Source organism: Diospyros lotus, chromosome 11 (genome assembly GCF_014633365.1).
Source record: "Diospyros lotus cultivar Yz01 chromosome 11, ASM1463336v1, whole genome shotgun sequence".
Taxonomy (NCBI): Eukaryota; Viridiplantae; Streptophyta; class Magnoliopsida; order Ericales; family Ebenaceae; genus Diospyros; species Diospyros lotus.
In genome coordinates, this window is record NC_068348.1 from 3131717 (window position 1) to 3159334 (window position 27618).

At 36.6% G+C, this 27618-nt stretch overlaps 2 protein-coding genes across 2 annotated transcripts; both read right to left on the reverse strand.

Annotated features, from left to right (window-relative positions):
• Window positions 1-15211: 15211 nt before the first annotated feature.
• Window positions 15212-16906, reverse strand: LOC127812589 (hydroquinone glucosyltransferase-like). The gene has a single exon (XM_052353023.1). It carries the CDS (start codon window positions 16841-16843, stop codon window positions 15422-15424), a length of 1422 nt encoding a protein of 473 aa, XP_052208983.1. The 5' UTR covers window positions 16844-16906; the 3' UTR covers window positions 15212-15421.
• Window positions 16907-23625: 6719 nt separating this feature from the next.
• LOC127812590 (hydroquinone glucosyltransferase-like) lies at window positions 23626-25242 on the reverse strand. The gene has a single exon (XM_052353024.1). The coding sequence runs from the start codon at window positions 25179-25181 to the stop codon at window positions 23760-23762; it is 1422 nt and encodes a 473-aa protein (XP_052208984.1). The 5' UTR covers window positions 25182-25242; the 3' UTR covers window positions 23626-23759.
• Between the last annotated feature and the right edge of the window lie 2376 nt (window positions 25243-27618).

The following is a 27618-nucleotide window of genomic DNA, read 5'->3' on the forward strand; positions in this document are numbered from 1 at the left end:
ATGGCTGTGATGATGTTCGAGAGGGAGGGAGAGAGAGAGAGAGGTGGCTGAGATAGGGACGATTGTGGGTGAGGGAAGACTTTGGCCCAACAATTTTTGGGGGCCCCCTCTTTTTGGGCGCCCTAGGCATAGGCCTCATTGGCCTATGCCTTAAGTCAGTCCTGTATAGAACATAGTCTATTTTTTATTTGAAGATAGAAATTTTGAATGTTGATGCCACAAACCACTGACTCTCCATTATCGAGTAGGGGTATACGCGATGCGGTTTGGCCGGTCTGAATCATTTTTAGTACACCAAACTGTTAGTGCGATTTTTTAACCAAATCAGATCGCGGTTTGGTATGGTGTGGTTTATAACGATTTGAAATGCTACTTAAAATCACTAAAAATAATATTTAAAAATGGTAGATAAAGACACAAATATTGGTAAATAAAGACACAAATAGGAGCAAAAAATAAAGATAAAATAGTGTAAAAAATAAATAGAAGGGGCTGTCGATTATTAGATTTTTATAATAATAAATTTTTTATAACTTTTTTTATTATTTTCTTGGGCTGTTCGGTTTAAAACCGAACTGCCAACTGTCCAAATCGCAAACTGTGCGGTTTGGACAAGATCCAAACCGTTTTCGACCTCCAAAAAAAAAGAAAAAAAACCGACTAGTTAGATCTGGTTTGGTTTGGTCTAGTCGATTTCTGCGGTGTACCGATTTTTTTGAACGCCCCTATTATCGAGTGTCAATTATACATAAAATATGGTCTCCATTAATACTTCAAATTTATTGATATTTATGGTTACGAGATTAGATCAAATACAACATACGATCAAATCATCAATCACACACGAAGACATAATTTTACTTGAAAAACTCGAATCGAACAAAAATTACAAACCAAAAAAATAAAATATCATTAAGCAAATATTACTATAACATAAGTGATATTGTTACACCAATATATTACTAAGATAATATTGCTACAACTAATTCTAGAACATTAGACATCTATTTATAGAGCTAAAATTATTTATAAATGTAAATATAAATTCATATTCTGATCAGAAAATAATTCATAACGATATTCCTTCATATGAGATAAATTTTAATCAAAATTGAATTTCACAACGTTCTAATTACAGTCAAATTAGAAGTGACAATCTCAGTCAAATTTAAATTTCGAATCATAATTTAAACATAGTGGTGTTCAATACAATTTAAGGAAATATAAAACATGATCTATTTTTTATTTGGAGATAGAAATTTTGTATGTTGATGTCACAAATCATTGACTTTCCATATTGAGTGTCAATTATACATCGAAAATGGTCTCCATTAATACTTCAAATTTATTGATATTTATTGTTACGAAATTAGATTAAATACAACCTATGATCAAACTATCAATCACACACGAGAAGACATAATTTTACTTGAAAAACTCAAATTGAAAAAAATTATGAACAAAAAAAAAATATCATTAAAAAAATATTACTATAATAAAAGTGATATTGTCACACCAATATATCACTAAGATGATATTGTTATAACTAATTCCATAATATTAGACATCAATTTATAGAGATAAAATTATTTATAAATATAAATAAAAATTTATATTCTGATTAGAAGATAATTCATGAAAATATTCTTTCATATGAGATAAATTTTAATCAAAATTAAATTTCATAATTTCATAATTACAATCAAATTTAAAGTTATAATTATTAGTAAATTAGGAATGACAATCTCAGTCAAATTTAAATTTCGAATCATAATTATAATGCGGACTAGATATGTTGTCTGGGAGATACCTTATTCGTACCTTTAAATGTGGCCTGAGGGCTAGCCACGCCGTTCATCCGTCAGGGGGTTGGGCGTCACATAAAGGTAGAGGAAGACATTGGCCCCATGACAGGGCGGTAGAGGAAGAGTGTTTGGTGGCAACGTGGGGCTATTATGATGCATTGAGAGACCTTGGGGTAGGGTTGGGTGTTGACTAGAATCTGGGAATGCATGCATTTTCAGCAGTTGCATTGCGTAGGAAAAGGTAAGATTAAGGCGGCTTCCAATACACACACACACACCAAACGTTCCATAAAGGTAGACTAGGTTTAGTTGGCATAATAATAGCACTGGCCAACCAAGGGGTCCACAAGACCATTTCCATTATTCCTAGTAACTTACAAGCATATCAACCGTTGGTGGACGTATTTTATTGTCTTTTTTTTATCAATTATAAATATATATAAATGATCAAAATGAAAGGTGTACCCAGGTCAAGAGCACCAACTAACCAACTCTAAATTCTTGAAATTAGGATCATAAATTGTGACAAAATATTAGGATACAAAAAAAAAAAAAAAAAACCTATATACATATGTTTTAACCCTTTTAACAATACAATCGACAAGAAATCTATGATCATAAAAAATGAGTCGGTTCCTAGCTGACCAAATGAGGTAGACAACACAAGTAAGAGCAATCCTCTTAGCTTTGAACTGCCAAGATGTCCCTCGAGCCTCCTTCTTTAACCATTTTAAGGAACTAGCAATAGTAGACAATGTCCTTCGAATGCCTATCCATGATTTAATATGTCCCAAATTTCCGTGTTTATTGGACATTGGAAGAAGATGTGCTGTATGGTTTCCTCACTGATACCACATAGCCCACAGGTTGTGTCTATATCCAAGTAAACTAGCTTATCCTTTGTAAGCAATTTATTTTTTATGCCCAACCACAAGATAAAAGCTTGTTTAGGGGTAATGACAGAATGAATAATGTTAAATGTACATCATTTTTGTATATTTTGAATTACATAAGAGAGTATTATGATCAAAATATCATTCACCTCACATGCGCTTCACGAGAGACTTTTTTATCATTGGTACACCTTTATATAGTCTAAGGTGTACACAAAGATATATCAATAACATTTTCTTGACAAAATCCCAAACCTCCTTGGCCCACATCTTGAAAGCACCCTTAGGCCTAAAATAGTCGTAGGACTTTGATAAATTGAACACATCACCAATGTGCCAAGAATTAAACAACCTCATTGCTGCATCCAGGGAGCCTTCCGAATGACAAATATAATCTTTTATTTTATTGTATAGATGCAAGACTCTTGTTGTTCACGTAAAAAGGTAAGCTATAGAGAATTCTAGAAACATTTTTAAAAGATAAAGATTTATAAATGTTTTTGAAAGAGATAATGGAACAAAAATAATTGGTTGCAAGGACCTTCAAAAATATTTTTAAACTTGTTATCATTCAAGCACAACAATAAATTTATAGAGTGGTGACATTATTGTCAAGTCACTTGAATCTGCAAGAAAGAGAATGATCAAAGGATGTAGATAAATTTATATGCAAACATTCTAATATTTAAATTAGATAACGAAGAATTGAAGCTCGTATCAGAACTAAGATCAAATACGTAATTTTTTTTAAAAATAAAAGACTGTTTATTTATAGATAAGTATAGAGTGTTCTTAAATTTTCTTGAATTTATATTCTTATAAATAATATCTATCTTGACATTTTAAAATTCATTAGGATTAGAATTCTTATGAACAACATTTATATTCTCCCAGTATTGTTTCTATCTTGATCCCTCCAAGGCCAAAGCTCAAGGCATTTAAATTTTTTAATATGTGGGCCTATCATGAGGATTTTAATAGCCTGGTGGAGATGGAATGGCAACATGATATTCTTGGAACTAATCAATTTGTATTATACAAGAAATTACAAAGGCTCAAGCATCCTCTGAGCAAATTCAATGGAATGCATTTTAGCCACATTTCGAACAGGGCAGAGAGGGCTAACAGTGAGCTAAAAGAGGTGCAATCTGCTTTGCAGGTCCAACCTAATTATGCGGAGCTCCTTGGTAGAGTTGTTTATCTAAGAAAGCGGACTTTGTTTCTTAAAGAAGTTGAGAGATTATTTTTCCTTCAGAAAGCTAAAGGTGTCTACCTTAAGAACAGTGGCAAGAGCACTAGTTCTTTCAATTGATGGCCAAGAGAAATGCTAAACGTAATTACATTGTTGCTGTGGTTAGGGATGATGGGTCCATTACTTCCTCCCATGATCTGATTGCAGATGAGTTTATTGGCTTTTATTATAAGCTGCTGGGCACTGGTTTTGTTAGCGAGCCTATTGATCTTTCCATTCTCAATTCGGGGCCATTAATCTCTAAGGATCAGGCTGATGGGTTGGTCAGTGCGATTAGTGTCCAGCAGATCAATAAGGCTTTATTTGATATTGGGGATGATAAGACCCAGGGGCCTGACGACTATTCTGCTTGCTACCTCAAAAAGACCTGGAGTATTGTGGGTGACCAGTTATGTCAAGTTGTTCATGAGTTCTTCTTGTCAGGCAATCTTCTCAAGCAGATCAACCACTCGGCTATCGTCTTGGTCCCTAAGTCTAGCCATACTAAATTTGTGGGGGACTATCGCCCTATAACCTGCTGTAATGTAATTTATAAAGTTATTACTAAGATCCTGGCCTCACGGTTGGCGCCCCTGCTCGGATCAGTAATCAACAAAGCTCAGTCAGCTTTCATCCATGGTAGGAGTTTGGTGAAAAATGTGCAACTTGCCCAGGAGTTGTTGCAGAAGTATGCTCGGAAGAGGATTTCGCCAAGAAGTCTCATTATGATGGGTCTTCGTAAAGCCTATGACTCAGTTAGCTGGCATGTAATACCCTATGATCATATGAGGATGTCACGTAATTTCGATGAATTTAGGATATCGAAAAATTGGATTGATAGCAGTTATAAGTATCGAATCGACTGCATGGAATGCCTCGGAGTAAAATTGTCTAAGAAAAATTATATGGTCTCGACGAGCGTTTCGAGATAGGATTTATAGTATCAAAAGAAATCGGATTAGGAACGATTTTTGGTACAGCTAAAATACAACTGTCATTTAGGTTGTAAAACCGAATTGTTATAAGAGACTCCCGAAAAATCACGGAACCCTAGGGGGCTCCGGTTTTGCTTAATGAGCAACCCTTCAATGGTTTCGGGATGAAACGACAGTCCGGTAAAGACACTGAGACAAAATCGTCTAAATCGAGTAACTTTGAAATTATTAATTTTATGTTTTCGGTATTGAAATACAATTTAATTCAGTGTTTGGGGATATTATTGCAATTAGAAAATTATCCCAATGAAATTAAGAAGAAAATTAGAATTTATATATAATTAAATGTGTAATATATAAGATATATGTAATATATTTATATATATATAGAATGGGTGCGGGCGGTTTGTGCCATGCCCTGTGACTTCGCCCATGCCTCTGTCAATTGTCCCATACCCTGCAACCCATTCCCTGCAATATTTGAAAGATTTTGCATGCCAAGAGTGGCGTCCAAGACTGATTTGGGGGCAATGAAATGCCTATAAATAGGCATTGAAGCTTGGCAAATGAGGAGTAGCAGGGAGATTGAGAGAGAGAGTTGAGGGGGAGCTTATGCTGAGCATGGCTGAGAGAGAGAGAGAGAGTTGCGCGAGAGAGGGAGGCCGATCAGTGGCGGCCCAAAGCAGCAAGCGGCCATGGCCACAAGTTCAAGAGGAGCAGGGGCGGCCGACAAGCTTCCAGCAAGCTCGAGCAGCGCCATGGCCGCGAGGCAGGGGTCGCAAGTCGAAGCTAAGCGGCACGAGCGGTGATAGTGGCTGAGCCGGGAGCAGCGATAGTGGAAGCAAGGTAGGCGCGCGAAGGAGGGCGTGTGGCAGCTGACTCGTGCAGGTGCTGGTGCATTGCAGTGGAAGAGAAGAAGAAAAAGAAGAAGGAGAAGGAAGAAGAAGAAGGAAAAAAAGAAATAAAAGGAAAGAAAGAAGAAAAAAAAGAAAAGAAAAAGGGGAAGAAGAATGGCAGAGTTGCATGCGTAGAAGAAGGAGCATGGAGAAGAAGATGAATAGGAGAAAAGAAAAGAAAAAAAGAAAAAGAAAAGAAAAAGGAAAAAAAAGAAAAGAAATGGAGAAAAAATAGAAAAAAATGAAGAAAAATCCTAGAAAATAGGAAATTATGTTTCAGTGATATTCCGAAAATTTTGACTAGAAAAACAACCCAGGTACGTGTTTCAAGGATAGGGCACGTATATTGAGGAAGCCGAGGAAGCTAAGTTAAGGTAAGTAAAATGTTTTAGAAAATTTTAGAAATTTAGGAATATTATTTTATGAATTTTTGTAGTGAAATGTTTTAAAAATATTTAATCTGGAGTTATTGAGGAAAAATAGGAAGAAATAGAAAGAAAATTATAGAAAATGCCAGAAATTATGAAAAAATAGGTTTTAATATTTATTTAAATAATTATGGTGATTAGGATGATTTGAGGCTTAAGTTAAAGTGACTTGTGCAAGTTTTGAGGTTGGCACACAAATCGAGGAAATACACGAATATCGAGGTAATCCGATAAGCTTGAGAAGGTAAGTGGTACTTCTCAATTAAAGTTAGTTTATGGAAAATGCTTGGTTTGTAAGTGGATTATGTTCCTTGAAAATATTTTCATCATATTGACATGCCCTGATATATATCCATCACGTAGACTGCATACATGACATGACTATGAAATGCATGAATACACGTTGATATCATTGATCACTCGCATTTGAGGCCGTAGGGAGTACGAACTGGCACCGCTACTTTACCAAATGTGCACCCATACACCTCGGCTTCGAAAGAGGAGGCCGCAAAAATGGTAGGTAGCATGAGGGGTGCAGTTGACACTTACGAGAAAAGACATTGCATTCATGCACGAAATATATTTTATGTACCCTTACTTAGATGATTCATTATCTAACTTGGACTTTGCCCTTGGAATATTCAAACGTTCCAGATAGAGATTGTAGCAGATACGAGGATGAATGAAGCATGAAATGACACTTAACAGAGTGCATGATAAATGAAATGTATGTCACGTAGCCCCTATATTTAACTTCTGCTACTTTAAATTCTGAACGTTTTGAGAAATGTTGATGTGTATCCTTATGGTTAATAAAGATATCAGATTTGATTTATGATCAATGTTAAGATATCAGGTTTCGATCATTGCTTCCGCATTTGATGTGTATAGTGATTCTCTTTCGAGAAAAAATGATTGGAAGTTCTGGGACCAATTCGAGGTATAAGGTGGTTTAGCGTTAGTGTTTGAAAGAAAAAAATTTACTGTCCCAAAATTGTCCCAATTTATAACGCGCTCGGGAAAGCGGGGCGTTACAGTTGGTATCAGAGCTTAAGATTATCGGAAGCCCTAAGCGACTCGGATATAGTTGATATCAGAGTTAAACCCTATTTGGAGATTAGGGAATAACAATTTGGAGACTTAAGAGGAACTGATATTGATAGAACCAGTTAGTAGGAACCCCAAGTGAAGGCTTAGGGGAAAGAAATTAATGGTTGGTAAGACGAAATCTCTACTTGGAGGATCGAGGATTGTTGGTTGAAGGCTTAGAGGTTATTGGATTAAGTGTTGTGTAGTGGAAGTGCATGTCTAGGCAAGTTCTAGCTAAGGAAAGACTTGGTATTTAAGTGTGTCAATTTGTGACCCACCTCTCTTTCCTGAGAAATTACCTGGTATACTATTCACGAACATACACTATTCCAATATACAATTACTATTCTTGGTGAATAGTAAAAGCCTGATAGAAGCTATTGAAGTTAGGAACTGATGATATGATTCGAGTATAAGGTTGACTCGGTAACTATGATTATGGATTCGAGAGATTTAGAGATTATCGATTTGAGGTCATTACAATGAAAGATATGATAGGATAACTATGGTTTTCAAGGATAATCGAATCATGGATAATTAATCTGATGTGAGATGGCCTGGTTAAAGAATTAGGATCAAATGATAAGTAATTTCGATGATCATTTAGTGTCTCGATAATAAGATGTAAAGATCAGGAATCCAACGAACTAGGTTAAACAAGAGGCCGAAAATGGCCAAGTAATGGCATATGAGTTACATCGATTGATAAGCTGGCGGTGGTACAACCGTTGTAGAGACGGGATAAGGAACCTTAGCAGCGTGACGGCACTACTGGTTTGGTGTTTGTAGTGACAGATCTGGAATTAGGGACCCACGTGCAAATAGTTGATAGATGGCTTGCAATAAGGTACAGGAAGCTGGTCGATCGGAGCATCATAGCAGACTGCCTGGGAAATGATCAGATGCTAAAGATCTGGGACAACCTAGTAGGGTCTGTACCTTGTATGGGTCTAAGTACCAATGGTCTAGGATGTAAGGCGTGCCATTAGCTGTGATTGATCGGGGCCGGAAGCCTAGGGAATTAACTCGAAATAAAATGGATTGAGTATGGACTGAGTGTCCTATTTAAAGAATGGTATCAGAGTTTGCGGTCATCTTGGGAGTGGGTGACACGACGAATAGTGCGAAGCTCGAGGAATAAAATGCCGTGATATTTAGTAGGGCAATGGGATCATGAGATGGTAGCCTCGGTTTCAAGTAGAGTTCAGGTACCGAAAAATGAAAGAGTTGCTTAATAGGTCGTATCAACCATAAAAGAATAATGAGGTGACCTAGTCAACAAAGGTTATGACTACGGTTCAGTGTGCCAAATAAACCTGAGAAATCATGTAAAGTTGTTGGTGGTTAACCCGACGAGAAGAACTCCGAAGCACCATGATGAATGGTGGATTGAGAGTAATCGTTGCAAGGAAAATAGAGTTCTTGAAAGATGATTGGAACCGGATATTGTGATATGATTCGAGCTTTTGGAGATAAATCAGTTTGAGATTCTTGAAGAATTTCTTGAAAGAATCGATCAAGGATCTAAGGAATCATGATAAAACTTTAGAGTTTTTTAGGAAGAAATCCAACGAAGATTGGAATACCATGGGTAACATAAGTACCCTACCTGCTCTAGTTGGCAGTATAATTATGGATTGTTATCTAGAAGATTGTGCGAATCTTAGATGTGATAGAGAGAATCAAATGATAACAGATGTGCCGGGATAACGGGTCGCAATAGGAAAAGCTGCAGGCTTAGATCGATTTGAAATCCAAGATTTCGATTTTGGAGAATGAAACCCTCGTATGACTAGACAGTTAGTCTAGGTAGCCTTGGTAGGCAAATTGGGAGATATATAGCTGACTGATGTCAGCAAGTTATGGCTATAAGGAGCCTGTTGATTTGTGGTACCGGCACTTGCGGTCAATGGAAAAGCCGTAAGAAAAATAGAAAATACCAGGAGGTATTCTCAGAAGATTTATCAGGATTAATTCTTAATAATGAAATTGTCAATAATAGCTTGAGGTTATTGGATGACTTAGCAATAAATGGCTTAATTGAGGACGTAAATTATCGAGCTTTGAAAGATGTGATAATTAAGAGTCGATATCTTTACCTCGAACTTGATGAATTATTAAACAATTGCAAGAGGCTATAATACTTTTTTTAGGATTGATGCGCAATCAAGGAGTAAAGTAGACCCTTGTAATATTAAGGTTACGTATGACACTCTTCATTGTGATGCTTGAGGGTAAATGGTCCCGAGATTTTGATTGAATAATAATGATGTCATAGATTGTGTAGACTAAGAGGCTAAAATAGTACGAATAAAGTTAATAGCCCTATTACCAAAACAAGTAGACAATAGAGTCGATGAGCAAGTCTAGTGATTGCAAGTTAGTAAGTGAACCTGTGCTATGATTGATTGGAAGTCAAAAGAGCCGATGGTCAAATACAAGAAAAGAAATTAGATGATCTCTGTCTAATAAAGTATGATTGGCATGAGATGGTACCTTAAGGATCGAGCAGGATTAGAGTTAGTTGATATGAGATATTATTACTCGAGGATTAGTTCAAGCAAATTTGAGGATTAAATGGTTAATCTAACGATATAAAACGTTACTTGAGGATCACTTTGAAAAGTATGATGACTTATTTGAGTTATAGGTATGGATGAATAGATATGCTAGATTGGAAGATAACGTTTGGTTTCAATTGATGTTAAAAGTTAGATTACGAAAGGAAGATTTGGAGACATATAGAATTTATTAATTGTAAAGATTTCTTGATGAGATAATTATACGACATGATTAGAAGATGATTATGGTTAATTGTCATAAACTTGAGGTTATGTCAGGTGATGAATACCTACGAGAATGAGGAGACAACAGTTATAAGAAACCTCGAATAGGTTGGCTCGAGTAAAGATCAAGCAATGATTAAGTTTGAGATAACCTAAGGTTAGGCATAGCTAGTTTCAAGGATATGTGATGACGTATATTTGTGATAGGATCCAAGGGTACGTGAAATAATTGATGATATAAAAATATTTCTTTGAGGATCGATTTGATAAAAGTCAAGATGTATCGAGATCAGGGACTGTTGTGCTAAGGTTGGAAGATTATCAAAGCACGATTGATTAGTACAAGATGGACGACATCGTAGGAAATCGGAACTAGAGAAGTATCATGATTAAGGATATCGATTGGATGACTTAGTGAAAAGTAAATTAAAAATTGATGATATGAAAGTTGTAGGTGCATTACGACGATATGTGTATCAACTTGGATAGGAGCTCAAGATGAGACTCGTGGCCCAATGACCAAGTTATGTGGTTAGTGGCTTTGAAAGAGAAATCTGAAAAGAATGTGTGGTTGACAAGTGGGTTGCCTAGGGATTGATAAGTGTGGTTAGTTCAAGAGTCATAACTTTGAGGTTTAGAATATGTGGCAAATTTTGAGGATGAAATTTATGCAAGGAGGGGAGAATATAATACCCCATGATCATATGAGGATGCCACGTAATTTCGATGAATTTAGGATATTGAAAAATTGGGTTGATAGCAGTTATAAGTACCGAATCGACTGTAGGGAATGCCTCGGAGTGAAATTGTCTAAGGAAAATTATATGGTCTCGACGAGCGTTTCGAGATAGGATTTATGGTATCAAAAGAAATCGGATTAGGAACGGTTTTCGATATAGCTAAAATACAACTGTCATTTAGGTTGTAAAACCGAATTGTTATAGGAGACTCCCGAAAAATCGAAGGAACCCTAGGGGGGCTCCGATTTTGCTTAATGAGCAACCCTTCAATGGTTTCGGGATGAAACGATAGCCCGGTAAGGACACTGGGACAAAGTCGTCTAAATCGAGTAACTTTGAAGTTATTAATTTTGCGTTTTCGGTATTGAAATACAATTTAATTCAGTGTTTGGGGATATTATTGCAATTAGAGAATTATCTTGATGAAATTAAGAAGAAAATTGGAATTTATATGTAATTAAATGTATAATATATAAGATATATGTAATATATATATATAATGCGTCGTGCTGTGTGTGCCATGCCCTACGAGTTCGCCCATGCCTCTGTTAATTGCCCCATACCCTGCAACCCATTCCCTACAATATTTGGAAGATTTTGCACGCCAAGAGTGGCGTCCAAGGCTAATTTGGGGGGCAGTGAAATGCCTATAAATAGGCATTGAAGCTTGGCAAATGAGGAGCAGCAGGGAGATTGAGAGAGAGAGTTGAGGGGAAGCTTGGGCTGAGCATGGCCGAGAGAGAAAGAGAGAGAGTTGCGCGAGAGAGGGAGGCCGATCAGTGGCGGCCCAAAGCAGCAAGCGGCCATAGCCGCAAGCTTCAAGCGGCCATGGCCGCAAGTTCAAGAGGAGCAGGGGCGGTCGACAAGCTTCTAGCAAGCTCGAGCAGCCATGGCCGAGAGGCAGGGGTCGCAAGTCGAAGCTAGGTGGCGCGGGCGGTGATGGTGGCTGAGCCGGGAGCAGCGGTGGTGGAAGCAAGGCAAGCGCGCGAAGAAGGGCGTGTGGCAGCTGGCTCGTGCAGGTGCTGGTGCTGGTGCATTTCAGTGGAAGAAGAAGAAGAAGAAGAAGAAGAAGAAGGAAAAAAAGAAATAAAAGGAAAGAAAGAAGAAAAAAAAAGAGAGAGAGAGAAAACGGGGAAAAAGAATGGCGAGTTGCATGCGTAGAAGGAGGAGCATGGAGAAGAAGATGAATAGAAGAAAAGAAAAAAAAGAAAAAAAAAAAGAAAAAGGAAAAAAAGAAAAGAAATGGAGAAAAAATAGAAAACAAAAATGAAGAAAAATCCTAGAAAAATTCTAGAAAATAGGAAATTATGTTTCAGTGATATTCCAGAGATTTCGGCGAGAAAAACGACCCGGGTACTCGTTTCAAGTATAGGGCACGTATATCGAGGAAGCCGAGGAAGCTAAGTTAAGGTAAGTAAAATTTTTTAGAAAATTTCAGAAATTTAGGAATATTATTTTATGAATTTTCGTAGTGAAATATTTGAGAAAATATTTTAGAAATATTTAATCTGGATTTATTGAGGAAAAATAGAAAGAAATAGAGAGAAAATTATAGAAAATGCTAGAAATTATAAAAAATAGGTTTTAATATTTATTTAAATAATTATGGTGATTATGATGCTTTGAGACTTAAGTTGAAGTGACTTGTACAAGTTTTGAGGTTGGCATGCAAATCGATGCGATACACGTATTTCGAGGAAATGCACGAATATCGAGGTAGCCCGATAAGCTTGAGAAGGTAAGTGGTACTTCTCAATTAAAGTTAGTTTATGAAAAATTCTTGGTTTGTAAGTGGATTATATTCCTTGAAAATGTTTTCATCATATTGACATGCTCTGATATGTATCCATCACGTAGACTGCATACATGACATGACTATGAAATGCATGAATACATGTTGATATCATTGATCACTCGCATTTGAGGCCGTAGGGAGTACGAACTGGCACCGTTGCTTTACCAAGGGTGCACCCATACACCTCGACTTCGAAAGAGGGGGCCACAAAAATGGTAGGTAGAATTGGGGTGCAGTTGACACCTATAAGGAAAGACATTGCATTCATGCACGAAATATGTTTTCTGTACCCTTACTTAGATGATTCATCATCTAACTTGGGTTTTGCCCCTAGAATATTCAAACGTTCCAGATGGAGATTGTAACAGATACGAGGATGAATGAGGCATGAAATGACACTTAACAGAGTGCATGATAAATGAAATGTATGTCACGTAGCCCCTATATTTAACTTCTGCTACTTTAAATTCTGAACGTTTTGAGAAATGTTGATGTGTATCCTTATGGTTAATAAAGATATCAGATTTGATTTATGATCAATGTTAAGATATCAGGTTTCGATCATTGCTTCCGCATTTGATGTGTATAGTGATTCTCTTTCGAGAAAAAATGATTGGAAGTTCTGGGACCAATTCGAGGTATGAGGTGGTTTAGCGTTAGTGTTTGAAAGAAACAAATTTATTGTCCCAAAATTATCCCAATTTATAACGCGACCGGGAAAGCGGGGCGTTACAGTTGGTATCAGAGCTTAAGATTATCGGAAGCCCTAAGTGACTCGGATATAGTTGATATCAGAGTTAAACCCTATTTGGAGATTAGAGAAGCCCTATGTGGATATTAGAGTTCAACCTTATGTAAAAATATTTGAGATTAGATTTACCAAAACGTGTATTTTCTATAGAAACCTAGGCCATTTGTAGTGAAATCGTACCGTCCAAGAGATAAACCAACAAGGTGAGACTCGTATACTCCAAATTCTATTTTTTTATTCTCTTATGAGAGACTTCTATTGCATGAGACGTGTTTTGTGAAGTTTTTGTACCTAAACTCTTGTTATTCTCTTACGTGAAATCATGTTGTATATATGAAATGTATTTTTTTCTGGAAAATATATGTTGTTGGCTTTTTAATTGTTGCATTTATAAAATTTGTGTGGTCATACTGTTGTACATATTTGTTGTTGGCCGAGGACAAAAGTCGAATATCCCCCGAGATGAGCTGTGCGTGAGCCATCGAGAAAGCTGTTGTGGGGAAGACTATGAGCCTAAGGGACAACGGATGTGGTACTTGTATGAATTCTATGAGGTCGGGCCAAGGTGACATGGTTAGGGACCTCCTAAAAGGCGCAATGCGCGCGCCTTTGAGAAAGCTCTCGTTGGAGGAGGCTGACATGTTCACAAGGCATTTCGGAGTAGTTTTCGTTATTTTCCTCATACGTTTTATAATTGTTCATGCATTGATATAATTTTTTTTTTTTTTTTGGAGTTTCTCACTAGAAGATTCATCTTCTAATTGGACTATGTCCCTGGAATATTCAAACGTTCCAGGTTCGATAAGTGGCTCAAAGGGAAATGAGGTAGTTGAAGAATAAGATTAATTTGTTGTCTGTAGTATGTTTAGAATATTTTTATTTATGTGTGAACCTATGTATGTCTTGGATATGTTTAAGGCATTCAGTTATCACTTACAAGAGATTATGTCCTTGTAATACATTTTGTAAACGTCTTGAACGATTTTATTTATGATAAATAAAGCATTATGGTTGTGAACCATATCAGGTTCGATCTAGCTTCCGCATTTAAAATTTTAACACATGTCTTAACTATTTAATATTGGGTTTGTTAAGCTGAGAATGTGAAAATTAAAGTTTTTGAGAATTTGTGTGATGTATGACAGCGATTGTGGTATGAAAAATTTTTATATTCTCGAAATCCTAAGTTATAACACGTTCGAAAAATTTGGGATGTTACAATGAGGCTGAGGAATTGATGGCTCACCTATTTTTCCTCTACCCTGTTAGCTCGACAGTTTGGGCACATATCAGAGCGTGGTTGGGCATGTGCCATGACTTCGATCTCAAGTGCTCTCAAGTGGCTAAAGAAAGAAGGCATAGGTTCCTCTTGGTTAAGTAAGGCCAAGAAAATTGCCTTTGCCAATTCAATCTATAAGATTTGGGCAGTAACAAATTGTTTAATTTTTGATAATCTCCAACCTACAATTGAGGGTCTCATTCGTAGGATTAAAACCTTTGTATACAAAGTAATGTTTATTATGTATCCTTATGTTTTGATCCACTTTGAAGCCTTTGCTTTAGACCTATAGTCTTTGGATGTTTATCCATGTTCCTGGGGTATGTCTAGTGATTGTATGTATAATTTGATCATTTATACCTATTTATTGATTTTATAAAAAAAAAAAAAAAACCGTTCTTTTTGTTTAGGTACACTCACTACACCGTTAAAATTTTAAATCTTCTTCACGACAAACTTAAATATCAGAGGATCCACAGGTAAGTCCCTAACTTTCTATTTTCTTAGCAGATCACTCATTACTTAAGAGGTCACCTCTCATGAAAGTGTTAGCTGATATCCAAGAGGTCACTTGCACATATCATTGAGACGCTTCACACATAAAAATATTTGATATTAAAATTAAATTAATATAAATACACCCTTACTATTATTTAAAAAAGTAAAAATAAAGCATTTTCGTTAATACCCACAAATTACGAAGAAAAATGAAAAATCCCATTAATTCAGAATTATTGGATATTGGATGCTATAATCAGCGCATATCTTCAGAGAATCCCTTCGTCTTCTTCATTTAGGCTCTTCTGTGGTTCCTCCATATGTTAGTCACCTCCTCAAACCGCTTCCATGACGACCCATTTTCGCTCAAAGCCTTCGCAGCTGCATCTTCCAGATCTCTCATTCTATCTCTCAGCAATTTGCCGCCTTCATCTCCTTCAATCAGACCTTTCACGAAGCCGGCAATAGCATCTCTTCCCACCACCCCGTTCTCCTCCACTTTCACTCTATATCCGACCTTCAAATCCTCACACAGCAAAACCGCGTTCATTTTCTGCTCGGCGTAGAGCGGCCAGGCGACGATCGGAACGCCATGGACGATGCTCTCCAGCACCGAGTTCCACCCGCAGTGGCTCAGAAAGCCGCCAGTGGAGCGGTGGGCCAGGATTTGAATCTGTGGAGCCCATGAGGGAACCGCCATTCCCAGATCTCTGGTGCGGTCTAAGAATCCTTCTGGAAGGAAATCGAATGGGTTTATCATGCTTTGAACGCTGAAGAAAGTGGCGTCCGCAACGTCTTCATGCGGGCTTTTGATGACCCAGATAAATCTTTGCCCACTGAGTTCGAGTCCCATTGCCAACTCGGTGAGTTGGCGATGGGATAACGTTCCGCCGCTGCCGAATGAAACGAACACCACAGAGTGTGGTGGCTGTTGATCCAGCCATTTCAAGCATTCGGACCCATCAACAACGGTTGGTGAACCGGTCTGTATTTGCGGTCCAATGGGGTAAACCGGGGGCACACCGGTCCAGTGTTCTTTCAAAGCTTTGAAAGCACCCCGTTCCAACTCCAGGAAGCTGTTCACTATGATCCCGTCGGCCAGTTTGTAGTTTCTGGAGAGGTTAAGACACCACTTGTAGGCCTCATTCTTTCTGTTCTGAATCGGGGCTACCAAATCTCTCCCCTGAACAGGAACACAGCCTGGTAGCTCGACCGGTTCAGGCCAGTGTCTGTACTCGCAATCAAACCGTTTATCCAGCTCCGGCAGATAAAAGATCAACGACAGCGACATCGCGGTTGTAGGGAAGAATAAGTACGCCGGAACACCCAGTTCTCTGGCGAAACAAAATGTGTCCGGTCCGAACAGATCAACCACTATGGCCACGAGGCGGGTTGACTCGGACAAAGCCACGAGCGAGTGACGCAGAGCTGGAAGCGACAGAGTCACGATGCGTACGATCCGAGTCGCCGCGCCTTCGCCTTCGGCGAGGTCTCCCAAGCTCACCGAAGGAAGGAAAATATACTTGACGGATTTGGGTAGGGAATCAAGAACGGATCTTTGGGCAGCCGAGGATGACCCGTCGGTCGGGATGAGTAAGGTAACGCTGAAGTTGCGGTGGGCGAGTCGCTTGGCGAACTCGGTGAGTGGGATGAGGTGGCCGATTCCCGGCGACGGAATGAGGGCGACGTGCGGCGGTTGTTGTTTGGCGGCTTCCATTTCTGCGGACAGGAGATAGCAAGCGATGTGGATATGAGGATGTGGAAGATGACTTCTGGATTCTGGATGGTTATAAAGATCATAATTACATGTCTGGCCCTTAAAGTTTAGGGACGTAAATGAACTGAACTTCAGGTGAATTATTTTTGTTTGTGTCATGTTATATGTATTTTCTGTATCACTTCGTATGGGTCAGACTCGATTTGATAAATCAGTCCAATCACCCGAAGCCGAGAAGGTCCAGACGACCTCGCTAAAAAAAGTTCAGTCACCATCGAAATCCGAAACTCATAAAGTGAGTACCTGACAAACTCCCGAGAAGCTCTCAGCTATCGACTAACGAGCTTTTGGCAATGCCCTTCAGTTCGCAAGACCATCCAGGTGGCTGTCCTAAAACCTCCAACTCGGATAAGTGACAAACCTTGCTAAGGAGTCAGAGATAGGGTCCATTTATTTTATCTGCAACGGTCCATGCTCCTCGTAATAGGGATTTCACTCCCGATTTTGTGTAAACGATAAAGGTTATTAGTCCCCCATTATGAAGTCTTTATATTTCTATATATTATCTAAATTGTAAGGACCCCTCAGTACAAAGAGGTCAGAGGGACAAAAAGAAAAGATGATGATACACCGTTATTCTGAAAGAATAATTAGAGTGCGGTCGTGGAGTAGGCATCGTTCTGGTCGAACCACATAAAAATTCTGGTGTCGACTCACATCCAAGACCTTTGTTTTCTTCTTCTTGACACTTTGAATTTACTCACCGCGACCCAAAAAATGAATCGGGATCGACTGAGATTGAACGTGGAGAGATCCCCGCAAGAGTCTTCCTTGAACTCACTAAGGTTATTTTTGTTTGGGTTTCACCGTGATAATAAACTCACCGTTAAATAGGTAAAATAAAACACTACGGTCAGCGGCCGCAGAATCACTGTTCAGCAGTAGGACCTCTCACTTTACATTCCAATTATTTTGTATGCTGTGTACTAGATATACACTTATAGTAGTATTTGTTAACGGGAATAAAAAAATAAAATACAAAAAGTATTTTAAATTTTTTAAATTTTTAATATATTTGTTAAACTTATCTAACAATATTTGAAAAAATTTCTTAAGCTGACTCTTGTTTGACAATTTAAAGATAAATTTATCTGACCCCCCTCTTATATAAATTTATCAAACAATTTATGGATAAACTAAAATTATCCATATGCCCTTATATAAAACCCTCACTCATTTTTTTTTACATGTTCATCTTTTTCCTCGCCACTGAACTTTCCGTTGTTCACTGATTTCTTCATCTATTTCTTCTTCCTCATTTTCTTCTTCATACTCTCGTCGATCTTCCCTTTCGCTTCGTCGTTGGTATCTTTCGCCTACTCATCGATCTTTCCTTTCACTTCATCATTGGTCTCCTTTGCCTACTTCATCTATCTTTCCATTCGCTTCATCGAGTGGCAATGGTAACTTTTCTCTTTGGCTTCATTGTCCGGCTTGCCCTTCCTTCGATCTTCAAGCTTCTATATTATCTTCTTCTTCTTCTTTTTTTTTCCTTCATTTGTTTTTTTAATTTTATATTTTGACATTTTTAATTATCTAATTAGTTGAATTATTGTGATTCCATTAATAATTATTTTTACTTTCTAAATCTTTTTAAAATCTATTTTTGAACATGAATTTAGAAAATAAAACATTAATAATAAAATACTATTTTAATCATAATTTTATTATTGATATTAACATACAATTTTGAATAAATTTGATAATAGAAATATTTTGGTAAAGATAACCTTATTTTGTTACTTATCATATGCATTTAACAAACATATAAAAAGAAAAAATACAATTCTCAATAGTTTCTAAAAAATTTAATAGATAATCTGATAGAAATCTTAGAATACTTCACAACCTTATCTTGATCATTCTATATATTGGTTTGGAAAGCATTTCGGTCTTATTTTAATACTCCCTTATATTGCTCATTTTAATAAACACCATCTTAACAAATAATTTCGTGATTGATTCGACAACACAAACATATTTCTTCCTAATAAAATATTTTACAATGTGTTCGCTTTAAGTTCTTTTGGCATGCCTTACCTCACAATTGTTGACATGGCCTTGATATGACAAATACTAAAAGTCACATGCTAATTATACAATAAATGTTAATGAGAAAAAGAATGATCAAAGGTGTAAAAAAATTCATATGGAAACACTTTGATATTTAAGTCAGACGATAATGAAAAATTGAAACTCGTATTATAACTATGATCAAATATTAACTTTTTCTAGAATAAGAGTTTGTTTATTTATAGATTAGCATAAAGCATTCCTAAATCTTCTAAAATTTATATTCTTACAGATAATATCTATCTTGACATTTTAAAATTTATCGGAATTAAAATTTTTATAGACAACATTTATCTTGATATTCCGAGTCTTTATTAGAATTAGAATTCCTTATGCATAATATCTATCATTTTCGTATGACTCTTAGAGGGATTTTCATATGTCAAAATGATTCGATTTGCGTGTTGTACGAACTCTCCCAATTAGAGAAAAATTGCATATTTCTAATCCAAAAAGTTATTTTAGACTTTTAGACTTTTTAATCTTTTAATAAAATTTTATCTATGACACAACAAAACTATAAGCGATCTAAACCACAAAGAATTTGAATGCAACTTACCCTCTAAAGTATTTGAGCATATAACAAATGAAAATCACAAGGCTGATGCAGATGTTTTATATAAGTAAATTAGAGTGTCAACCTTTGAGGTTTTACAAATATATAAAGAATACAATTCCAATTTTAAAAATTATAATGATCACCTTTTAACTTTAACAAAATGTTATCATTAAGTAATTAAAATTATAAATTTTCCCTTTGATAAAATTTGTGTTTAATAAAAAATAATAATATATTGAGTCAGAGTGCACTTTACCCAATTCTACTCAAAATTAATAATAATTCATAATAGTTCTACTCACAATTAACAATAGATCATGAGTTTTTATTAATTTTAGATATATTTATTATAAGCTATTTTTCATTTTTAATAACTATTATAAATTTTATCAATTCACAAAAATTATTTATCAAATTTATTTGGGAATATAACATTTCGGTTAACATTCCATGTTGCCTTTGGCTCTGTTTGTTTGTCCATCCCCTTTTTTTTTCTAACAATTAATTAGTCTTAAAATCTATATATACCATTGAATTGAAAGAATAAATTTTTAATAATAAATAAAATAAAAATAAAATCACACATAATATAAGTTAACATTCGTTTTGGTGTTATTAAATTCTGTCAACAAAGTGTTTTCTTAAAATATTATTTATGTATGTTTCTAGAAGTTATCATTTATTTTTGTAGTGTGTGATTTTTATTTTTATTTTATTTATTATTATAGTATTATCCTATTTTTGAAAAAAAAAATTAAAAACATAAAGTGTATGGCATACTGTATATAATGTATATTATCATTTTCTTTTCTTTTTTATAAATTTTTAGAAAATTTTGGATATTAAAATTATTTTCATATTAATTAAAATTGGACTAGAGGGGACTTAACCACAATTTGGTGAATTATCGGGCCTCAGAGAGAATTCAAGAGAATAAAAACATGAATTTAAGAAGAAAGTGGGCATAAGTGTAATTTGCTAAAATTACATAAATTGGCCACTTTTACTGAGTTAGGAAACTAATTTTCAGCACAAAATTCGAATAAACCAAATTAAATTGGATCGATCTTAAATTGGGCTTTGTAGTTGAAATTGAAATGGACATAGGACTTAATTTGAATAGAAATCATGTTGTAAATTAAAAGTTATTCGAATATAAAATTAAAAACACATTATGGATTAATCCTGTAATTTACTTTATATTCGAAAGAAATCTAAACAAGCTAGAGTTACGATAAACTAAAGGATAGACATTGAGGTGACTAAGAACATAAGGTAATTTTCATTTGTTTTGTTAATAAAGAAAAATTAGGGACAACATTGATGATGGTTTTTGGAATCGATCATCACGGGCTATCTCTGTGAATGCACCTCGAAAATAGAATCTCGGACTTGGTGATGTCGGACCTCAATGATAGAACCTGTAAGACAATGGAGTGATGGGACTAGGGTCTCCCAGGGTGACTCCGATACTCAAATTAGCAGAATACTAAATACAGGTTGTAATAAATGTAAGAGTTAGAGAGCTTTTTATACCTGATAAGAACCCCGATCAAGATGGAACGGGTCTCGCGATCCGGCCCAGATCTTTTAGACTCCGCACCGGATTGTTAACTTGCCACGTATCAGTCTCTCGGACAATCCATGTGACGAGCGAGGCTACTAGCACGTAGAGGTATTATTGTAATTTTAGGTAGTGCCACATCAAACATGAAAAATAAAAAAAAAGAAAGATAATTTCTCTTCAATACATAAACCATAAACCTCCCAATTAATACCCCATCTCTTAAACCCCACTATACATGCATATCGTTATCTAAAAGACTAATCTTAGTTCTAAGATAAAACGAGTGTTCAAATTCTAATCTTAGTTTGAATATAGTGTAATTAGATCTTCGATTTAGACTTTTAGAAAATATTAGTTCCAGATAGATCTCAATTGTAGATCAAAGACTAATTAATTTTTTTTAAATAATAACGATCAATTTTATTAAAATTAAACACAAATCAAGGGTTCCAAGACTTTTTCAATATCAACAACATAAATGACAACACCACCAAGTATTCTAGACTCCATGAACATGAATGCTACAACACCCATTGAAATTCTACAACCATATAACCAAAACAATCAACAACATAAGTAAGAGATCAAAAGAATTGCCACATATAAAAGAGAGTTAAGCCTTGCATATCATATATGTAAATATGATGTAAAAGATGAGGTGGAACCCATTGCAAGGGAACTTGGTCGAGATTTGTAAAAGAATTATCTAAAAAATAAGTTGGGAATTAAGTTAGACTAAATCGATTCGATGTTACTTGATATCATTCCTTGTTTTGATTCAATATTTTATAAAAATTGAGTCCTTGTCTAGTTCTTCTAAGTATCCTTACTTGAAAACATAATGGATTAGATTTGAAGTCATTACTCAGATTGTTTGTCTTTTATCTCATATTTTATTTTTTTCTTAATTTTCAAATTCGTTTGATTAGGTAATCCACTTTATTCTTTATCTTTACCATCGTCGGATACTCATTATCGACTTATTAATCTATATAAAACTATAACATAATTTATCTTTAAAAATTATTCTTATCCTCTACTATATTGTCAAAATTGGAATAATGCCAAAGAAAAACACAAACTCACAAATAAAAGAAGCAAAAAGGACATAAGCAATGAAGGAGAAGTAGATCTAAACATTAAAATGAAATTATTTTAAATATTAAATATTTTTATTAATTTATAAAATATAATATATTTATTATAAATGCTATGACCAATAAAGAGCCCAAAAGTGTAATCAAATGAGTCCATGGTACATTAAATAAGGCCGTCGCAAGGTGAAACCAAGTGAGTGTAAAAACAATGGGGCTGAATGGCTAAGAGGAAGGCTAGGGATGAAAGCCGCTGTAGGGCGCAAGCAGGTAGCGGGCCAGGCATTGCAAGCAGGTAGCACCGACATGACTTGGCATGCTGAGATCAGGCCACACGGCCAAGCGCAGATGGAAAGATTCGCGGGTGCAGTGAAGGAAAGCTTCTCACAAGAGATAAACTACACCTTTTGTACACGGATAAAAGATGTCACCTCTGTGGAGCTTTTGATGAATCAATTCATCATGTCTTCTTTAATTGGTTGGTTAGTTCAGAGATATGGGAGAGTATCAAATCTTGGAGTGACATCCAAAGATTCATATCTTCTCTAACTAATGGATTGAAAGGGCTTGTAAAGGATGCACGAGGGACATCTTGACAATGTAAGGCCAAGAAGATAGCTTTTGCTTGTATTATTTATTTCATATGAACAACGAAAAATAGACATATTTTTTAAGATTAATCGTCAGTCGTGAATTTCATTATTCAAAGAGTTAAAATACATATATACAGTGTTATTTTCTCTTTATATTTTTATGTGTTATCCTATTTTCAAGTCTTAGCTATTATATATACAGAGATATGTCTAGTGCTCTTGTATAGTTCATTTGATCAATTATACATATTTATCTGTTGATAAAAAAAAAAATAAAAAGATTGGCGCGCGTGATTGCCTGACATTGAGAGATCCTTGTGCGCGCGATCATGGGGCACGAGCGACCCCCACGTGCATGGGCGCAGGCGTCGAGCAACCCATGTCCGTGTTATCGCCTTGCGACCTGATGAGACAAAGGCCATTGATGAATTGGTCAAGCTAATCTCCAAGATGCACGTCAAAAATTGTAGTTCTCTTGTCATTGTCACCTATTAGTCTTCTCCATCTCTATAAATAGGAAAACCATTCACCTTGTTCAGGTATGTTCACTACATCGCTAAAACTCTAATTCCTTTTCAAGACAAATTTAAATACTAGAGGATCCACAAGTAAGTCCCTAACTTACTTTTGTCTTAGTATGTCACTCGTTACTTAGGAGGTCACCTGCCACGAGGGTTAGCTGCCATCCAAGATGTCACTTGCACATATCATCGAGACAATCTTCACATATAAAATTTTATTGTCGTATCTCAACAATAATAATAAAATAATAAAAATATTTAATATTAAAATTAAAATTAAAATAATTTAAATATACCCTTCCTATTATTTAAAAAGTGAAAAAAAAGCATTTTCGTTAATACCCACAAATTACGAAGAAAATTGAAAATCCCATTAATTCAGAATTATTGGATAATTGGATGCTATAATCAGCACAAATATCTTCAGAGAATCCCTTCGTCTTCTTCATTCAGGCTCTTCTGTGGTTCCTCCATATGTCAGTCACCTCCTCAAACCGCTTCCATGACGACCCATTTTCGCTCAAAGCCTTCGCAGCTGCATCTTCCAGATCTCTCATTCTATCTCTCAGCAATTTGCCGCCTTCATCTCCTTCAATCAGACCTTTCACGTAGCCGGCAATAGCATCTCTTCCCACCACCCCGTTCTCCTCCACTTTCACTCTATATCCGACCTTCAAATCGTCACACAGCAAAGCCGCGTTCATTTTCTGCTCTGCGTAGAGCGGCCAGGCGACGATCGGAACGCCATGGACGATGCTCTCCAGCACCGAGTTCCACCCGCAGTGGCTCAGAAAGCCGCCAGTGGAGCGGTGGCCCAGGATTTGAATCTGTGGAGCCCATGAGGGAACCACCATTCCCAGATCTCTGGTTCGGTCTAAGAATCCTTCTGGAAGGAAATCGAATGGGTTTATCATGCTATGAACGCTAAAGAAAGTGGCGTTCGCAACGTCTTCATGCGGGCTTTTGATGACCCAGATAAATCTTTGCCCACTGAATTCGAGTCCCATTGCCAACTCGGTGAGTTGGCGATGGGATAACGTTCCGCCGCTGCCGAATGAAACGAACACCACAGAGTGTGGTGGCTGTTGATCCAGCCATTTCAAGCATTCGGACCCATCAACAACGGTTGGAGAACCGGTCTGTATTTGCGGTCCAATGGGGTAAACCGGGGGCACACCGGTCCAGTGTTCTTTCAAAGCTTTGAAAGCACCCGGTTCCAACTCCAGGAAGCTGTTCACGATGATCCCGTCGGCCAGTTTGTAGTTTCTGGAGAGGTTAAGACACCACTTGTAGGCCTCATTCTTTCTGTTCTGAATCGGGGCTACCAAATCTCTCCCCTGAACAGGAACACACCCAGGTAGCTCGACCGGTTCGGGCCAGTGTCTGTACTCGCAATCAAACCGTTTATCCAGCTCCGGCAGATAGAAGATCAACGACAGCAACATCGCGGCTGTAGAGAAGAATAAGTACGCCGGAACACCGAGTTCTGTGGCGAAACAAAATGTGTCCGTTCCGAACAGATCAACCACTATGGCCGCGAGGCGGGTTGACTCGGACAAAGCCATGAGCGAGTGACGCAGAGCTGGAAGCGACAGAGTCACGATGCGTACGATCCGAATCTCCACGCCTTCGCCTTCGGCGCGGTCTCCCAAGCTCACCGGAGGAAGGAAAATGTAGTTGACGGATTTGGGTAGGGAATCAAGAACGGATCTTTGGGCCGCCGAGGATGACCCGTCGGTCGGGATGAGTAAGGTAACGCTGAAGTTGCGGTGGGCGAGTCGCTTGGCGAACTCGGTGAGTGGGATGAGGTGGCCGATTCCCGGCGACGGAATGAGGGCGACGTGCGGCGGTTGTTGTTTGGCGGCTTCCATTTCTGCGGACAGGAGATAGCAAGCGATGTGGATGTGGAAGATGACCTCTGAATTCTGGTTGATGACATTATAAAGAGGAAAATGCTGGAAAGTCCGACCGACTTTTGAATTCTGGTTGATGACATTAAAAAGAGGAAAATGCTGGAAAGTCCGACCAACTTATCAAAAGGGGTCAAAAAGATTCAAATGCCCTCGTCCACCTTTACCTCTCTCCTCTCTCCCTTCTTCTATAACTATTTTGCAGAGCTCTCGCCTCTCTTCTCTTTGTCTTCTCTGGGCGACCGCCGCTCCTCGCCTTGCTTGTCGTCGCACCTGGCCTCGTCTCGCCTCGCCTCGCTCGTCGCCGTGCCTCGCCTTACTGATCGTTGCTACAACCAGTAATGGTCGGCAAGACGACGATGTTGGCAACGAGCGAGGCGCGACGCGACGGTCGACTATTGTCTAGAGAAGACAAAAAAGAGGGAGCGAGGGCTCTGTGCGTAGCCATGAGAGGAAGAAAGGAGATAAGAGAGAGGCGAGGGCTTGACTATGCGGTAGAGGGTATTTTTGTCTTTTCAATCCAATTCTATAAAGCTCTTTGTGAGGTTGTCTGCTACTCTAGTATAACTCTTACAAAGATCGTAATTACGTGTCTGGCCCTAGAACAGAAATGAACTGAACTTCAGGTGAATTATTTTTGTTTGGGTTTCACCCATAATAATAAGAATAAACGTACTATTAAACAGGTAAAATAAAACAACAAAATAAAGTAATAAAACACTACGGTCAGCGGCCGCAGAATCATTGTTCAGCCGTAGGACTTCTCACTTTACATTCAGATATAAAGTTAGGTAGAACTTGTTAACTAGTGGGACAAAAAAAGGTGAAATATGGGACTATTTTAGACTTTTTATCTATCTAATATGTTTATTTAATTTATCTAATAATATATAAAAAAATATTTCACGTGACTATTATTTAATTATTTACAGATAAATTTACCTGATCTCCTTTAAATAATTTTTTTTAATATTTTAAGAATAAGTCCAAATTACTCATATGCCTTTATATAAAATTCTTATCCATTTCTTTTCACATTTTCATCTTCTTTCTATCCATTTCTTTCACATGTTCATCTTCTTTCTTGCCACCAAACTTTTCCCTATTCACTCATTTCTTTCACATGTTCATCTTCTTTCTTGCCACCAAACTTTTCCCTATTCACTAATTTCTTCATCTTCTTCCTTATCCATTTCTTCTTCCTCATCTTTTTTTTCATATTCTCACCGATCTTCCCCTTTGCTTCACCGTTGGTCTCATTTGCCTATTCACCGATCTTTCCCTTTGCTTCACCATTGGTCTTCTTTGCTTACTTCATTGATCTTTCCCCTTCGCTTCACCATCCGAGAGCACTGGTCTTCCTCCTTGGCTTCACCGTCCGACCACTAATTTTTCCCTTCCTTCGATCTTCAACCTTCTAGATTTTCCTTCAATCTTCTTCTTCTTCTTCTTCTTCTTCTTCTTCGATCTTCCTTCGTCCACTGGTCTATTTTTTTTTTAATTTTATATTTTATTATTTTATGTTTTGACAATTTTCAATTATCTAAGTGGAATTATTGTAATTCCACCAATAATTATTTCTACTTTCTAAATCTTTTTAGAATCTATTTTTGAACATGAATTTAGAAAATAAAATACTACTTTTAATTTTTATTTTTATTTTTTAACAATTCACATTAATAATAAAATACTATTTTAATTATAATTTTGTTGTTGATATTAGCACATAGTTTTAAATGAATTTGGTAATAGGTATATTTTGGTAAAAAAAATTTATCTCGGTAATTATCATATGTTTTTAACAAACAAACATATGAAAAGAAAAAGTACAATTTTCAATGAATTTTAAAAAATTCAACAATCAATCTGATATAAATCTTGAAATATTTCACAATTTTATCTTTGATCATTTTATATCTTAATTTGAAAAACATTCCGATTTTATCTTAATATTTTCTTATTTTACTCATTTTAACTAACATTATCTTAACAAACAACTTCGTGATTTATTAGACAACGCAAACATATTTCTTCCTAATAGAAAGTCCAAGTAATACATATTAATTCCTTTTACCACATCCGGTAATGTACCTAATATTTGCAACATCAAAGTTCTTGTGATTTTTTCAATTTCTAGTGAGTATTGTTTAACAAGCAGGTGAAAGGTAAATCACACAAAGGTCATAAAACTTTGGTATTTTTTGTAACATGGTCACTAAACTTTAATTCTTTGCAATGTGATCATAAAAATTTAAAATGTTTTATAATATGATCACATTTAAGATCTTCTGGCATACCTTCACTAGAGTTGTTGATGTGGCATTGATGTGACAAACAGTAAAAGTCACATGCTAACTGCATAATAAATGTCAATGAGAAGTTGTCACATGTCACTATC

What these genes read in the sequence shown, in the direction of transcription:
- LOC127812589 (XM_052353023.1), bottom strand. Translation starts at nt 16,843, where the DNA reads ATGGAAGCCGCCAAACAACAACCGCCGCACGTCGCCCTCATTCCGTCG.
- LOC127812590 (XM_052353024.1), bottom strand. Translation starts at nt 25,181, where the DNA reads ATGGAAGCCGCCAAACAACAACCGCCGCACGTCGCCCTCATTCCGTCG.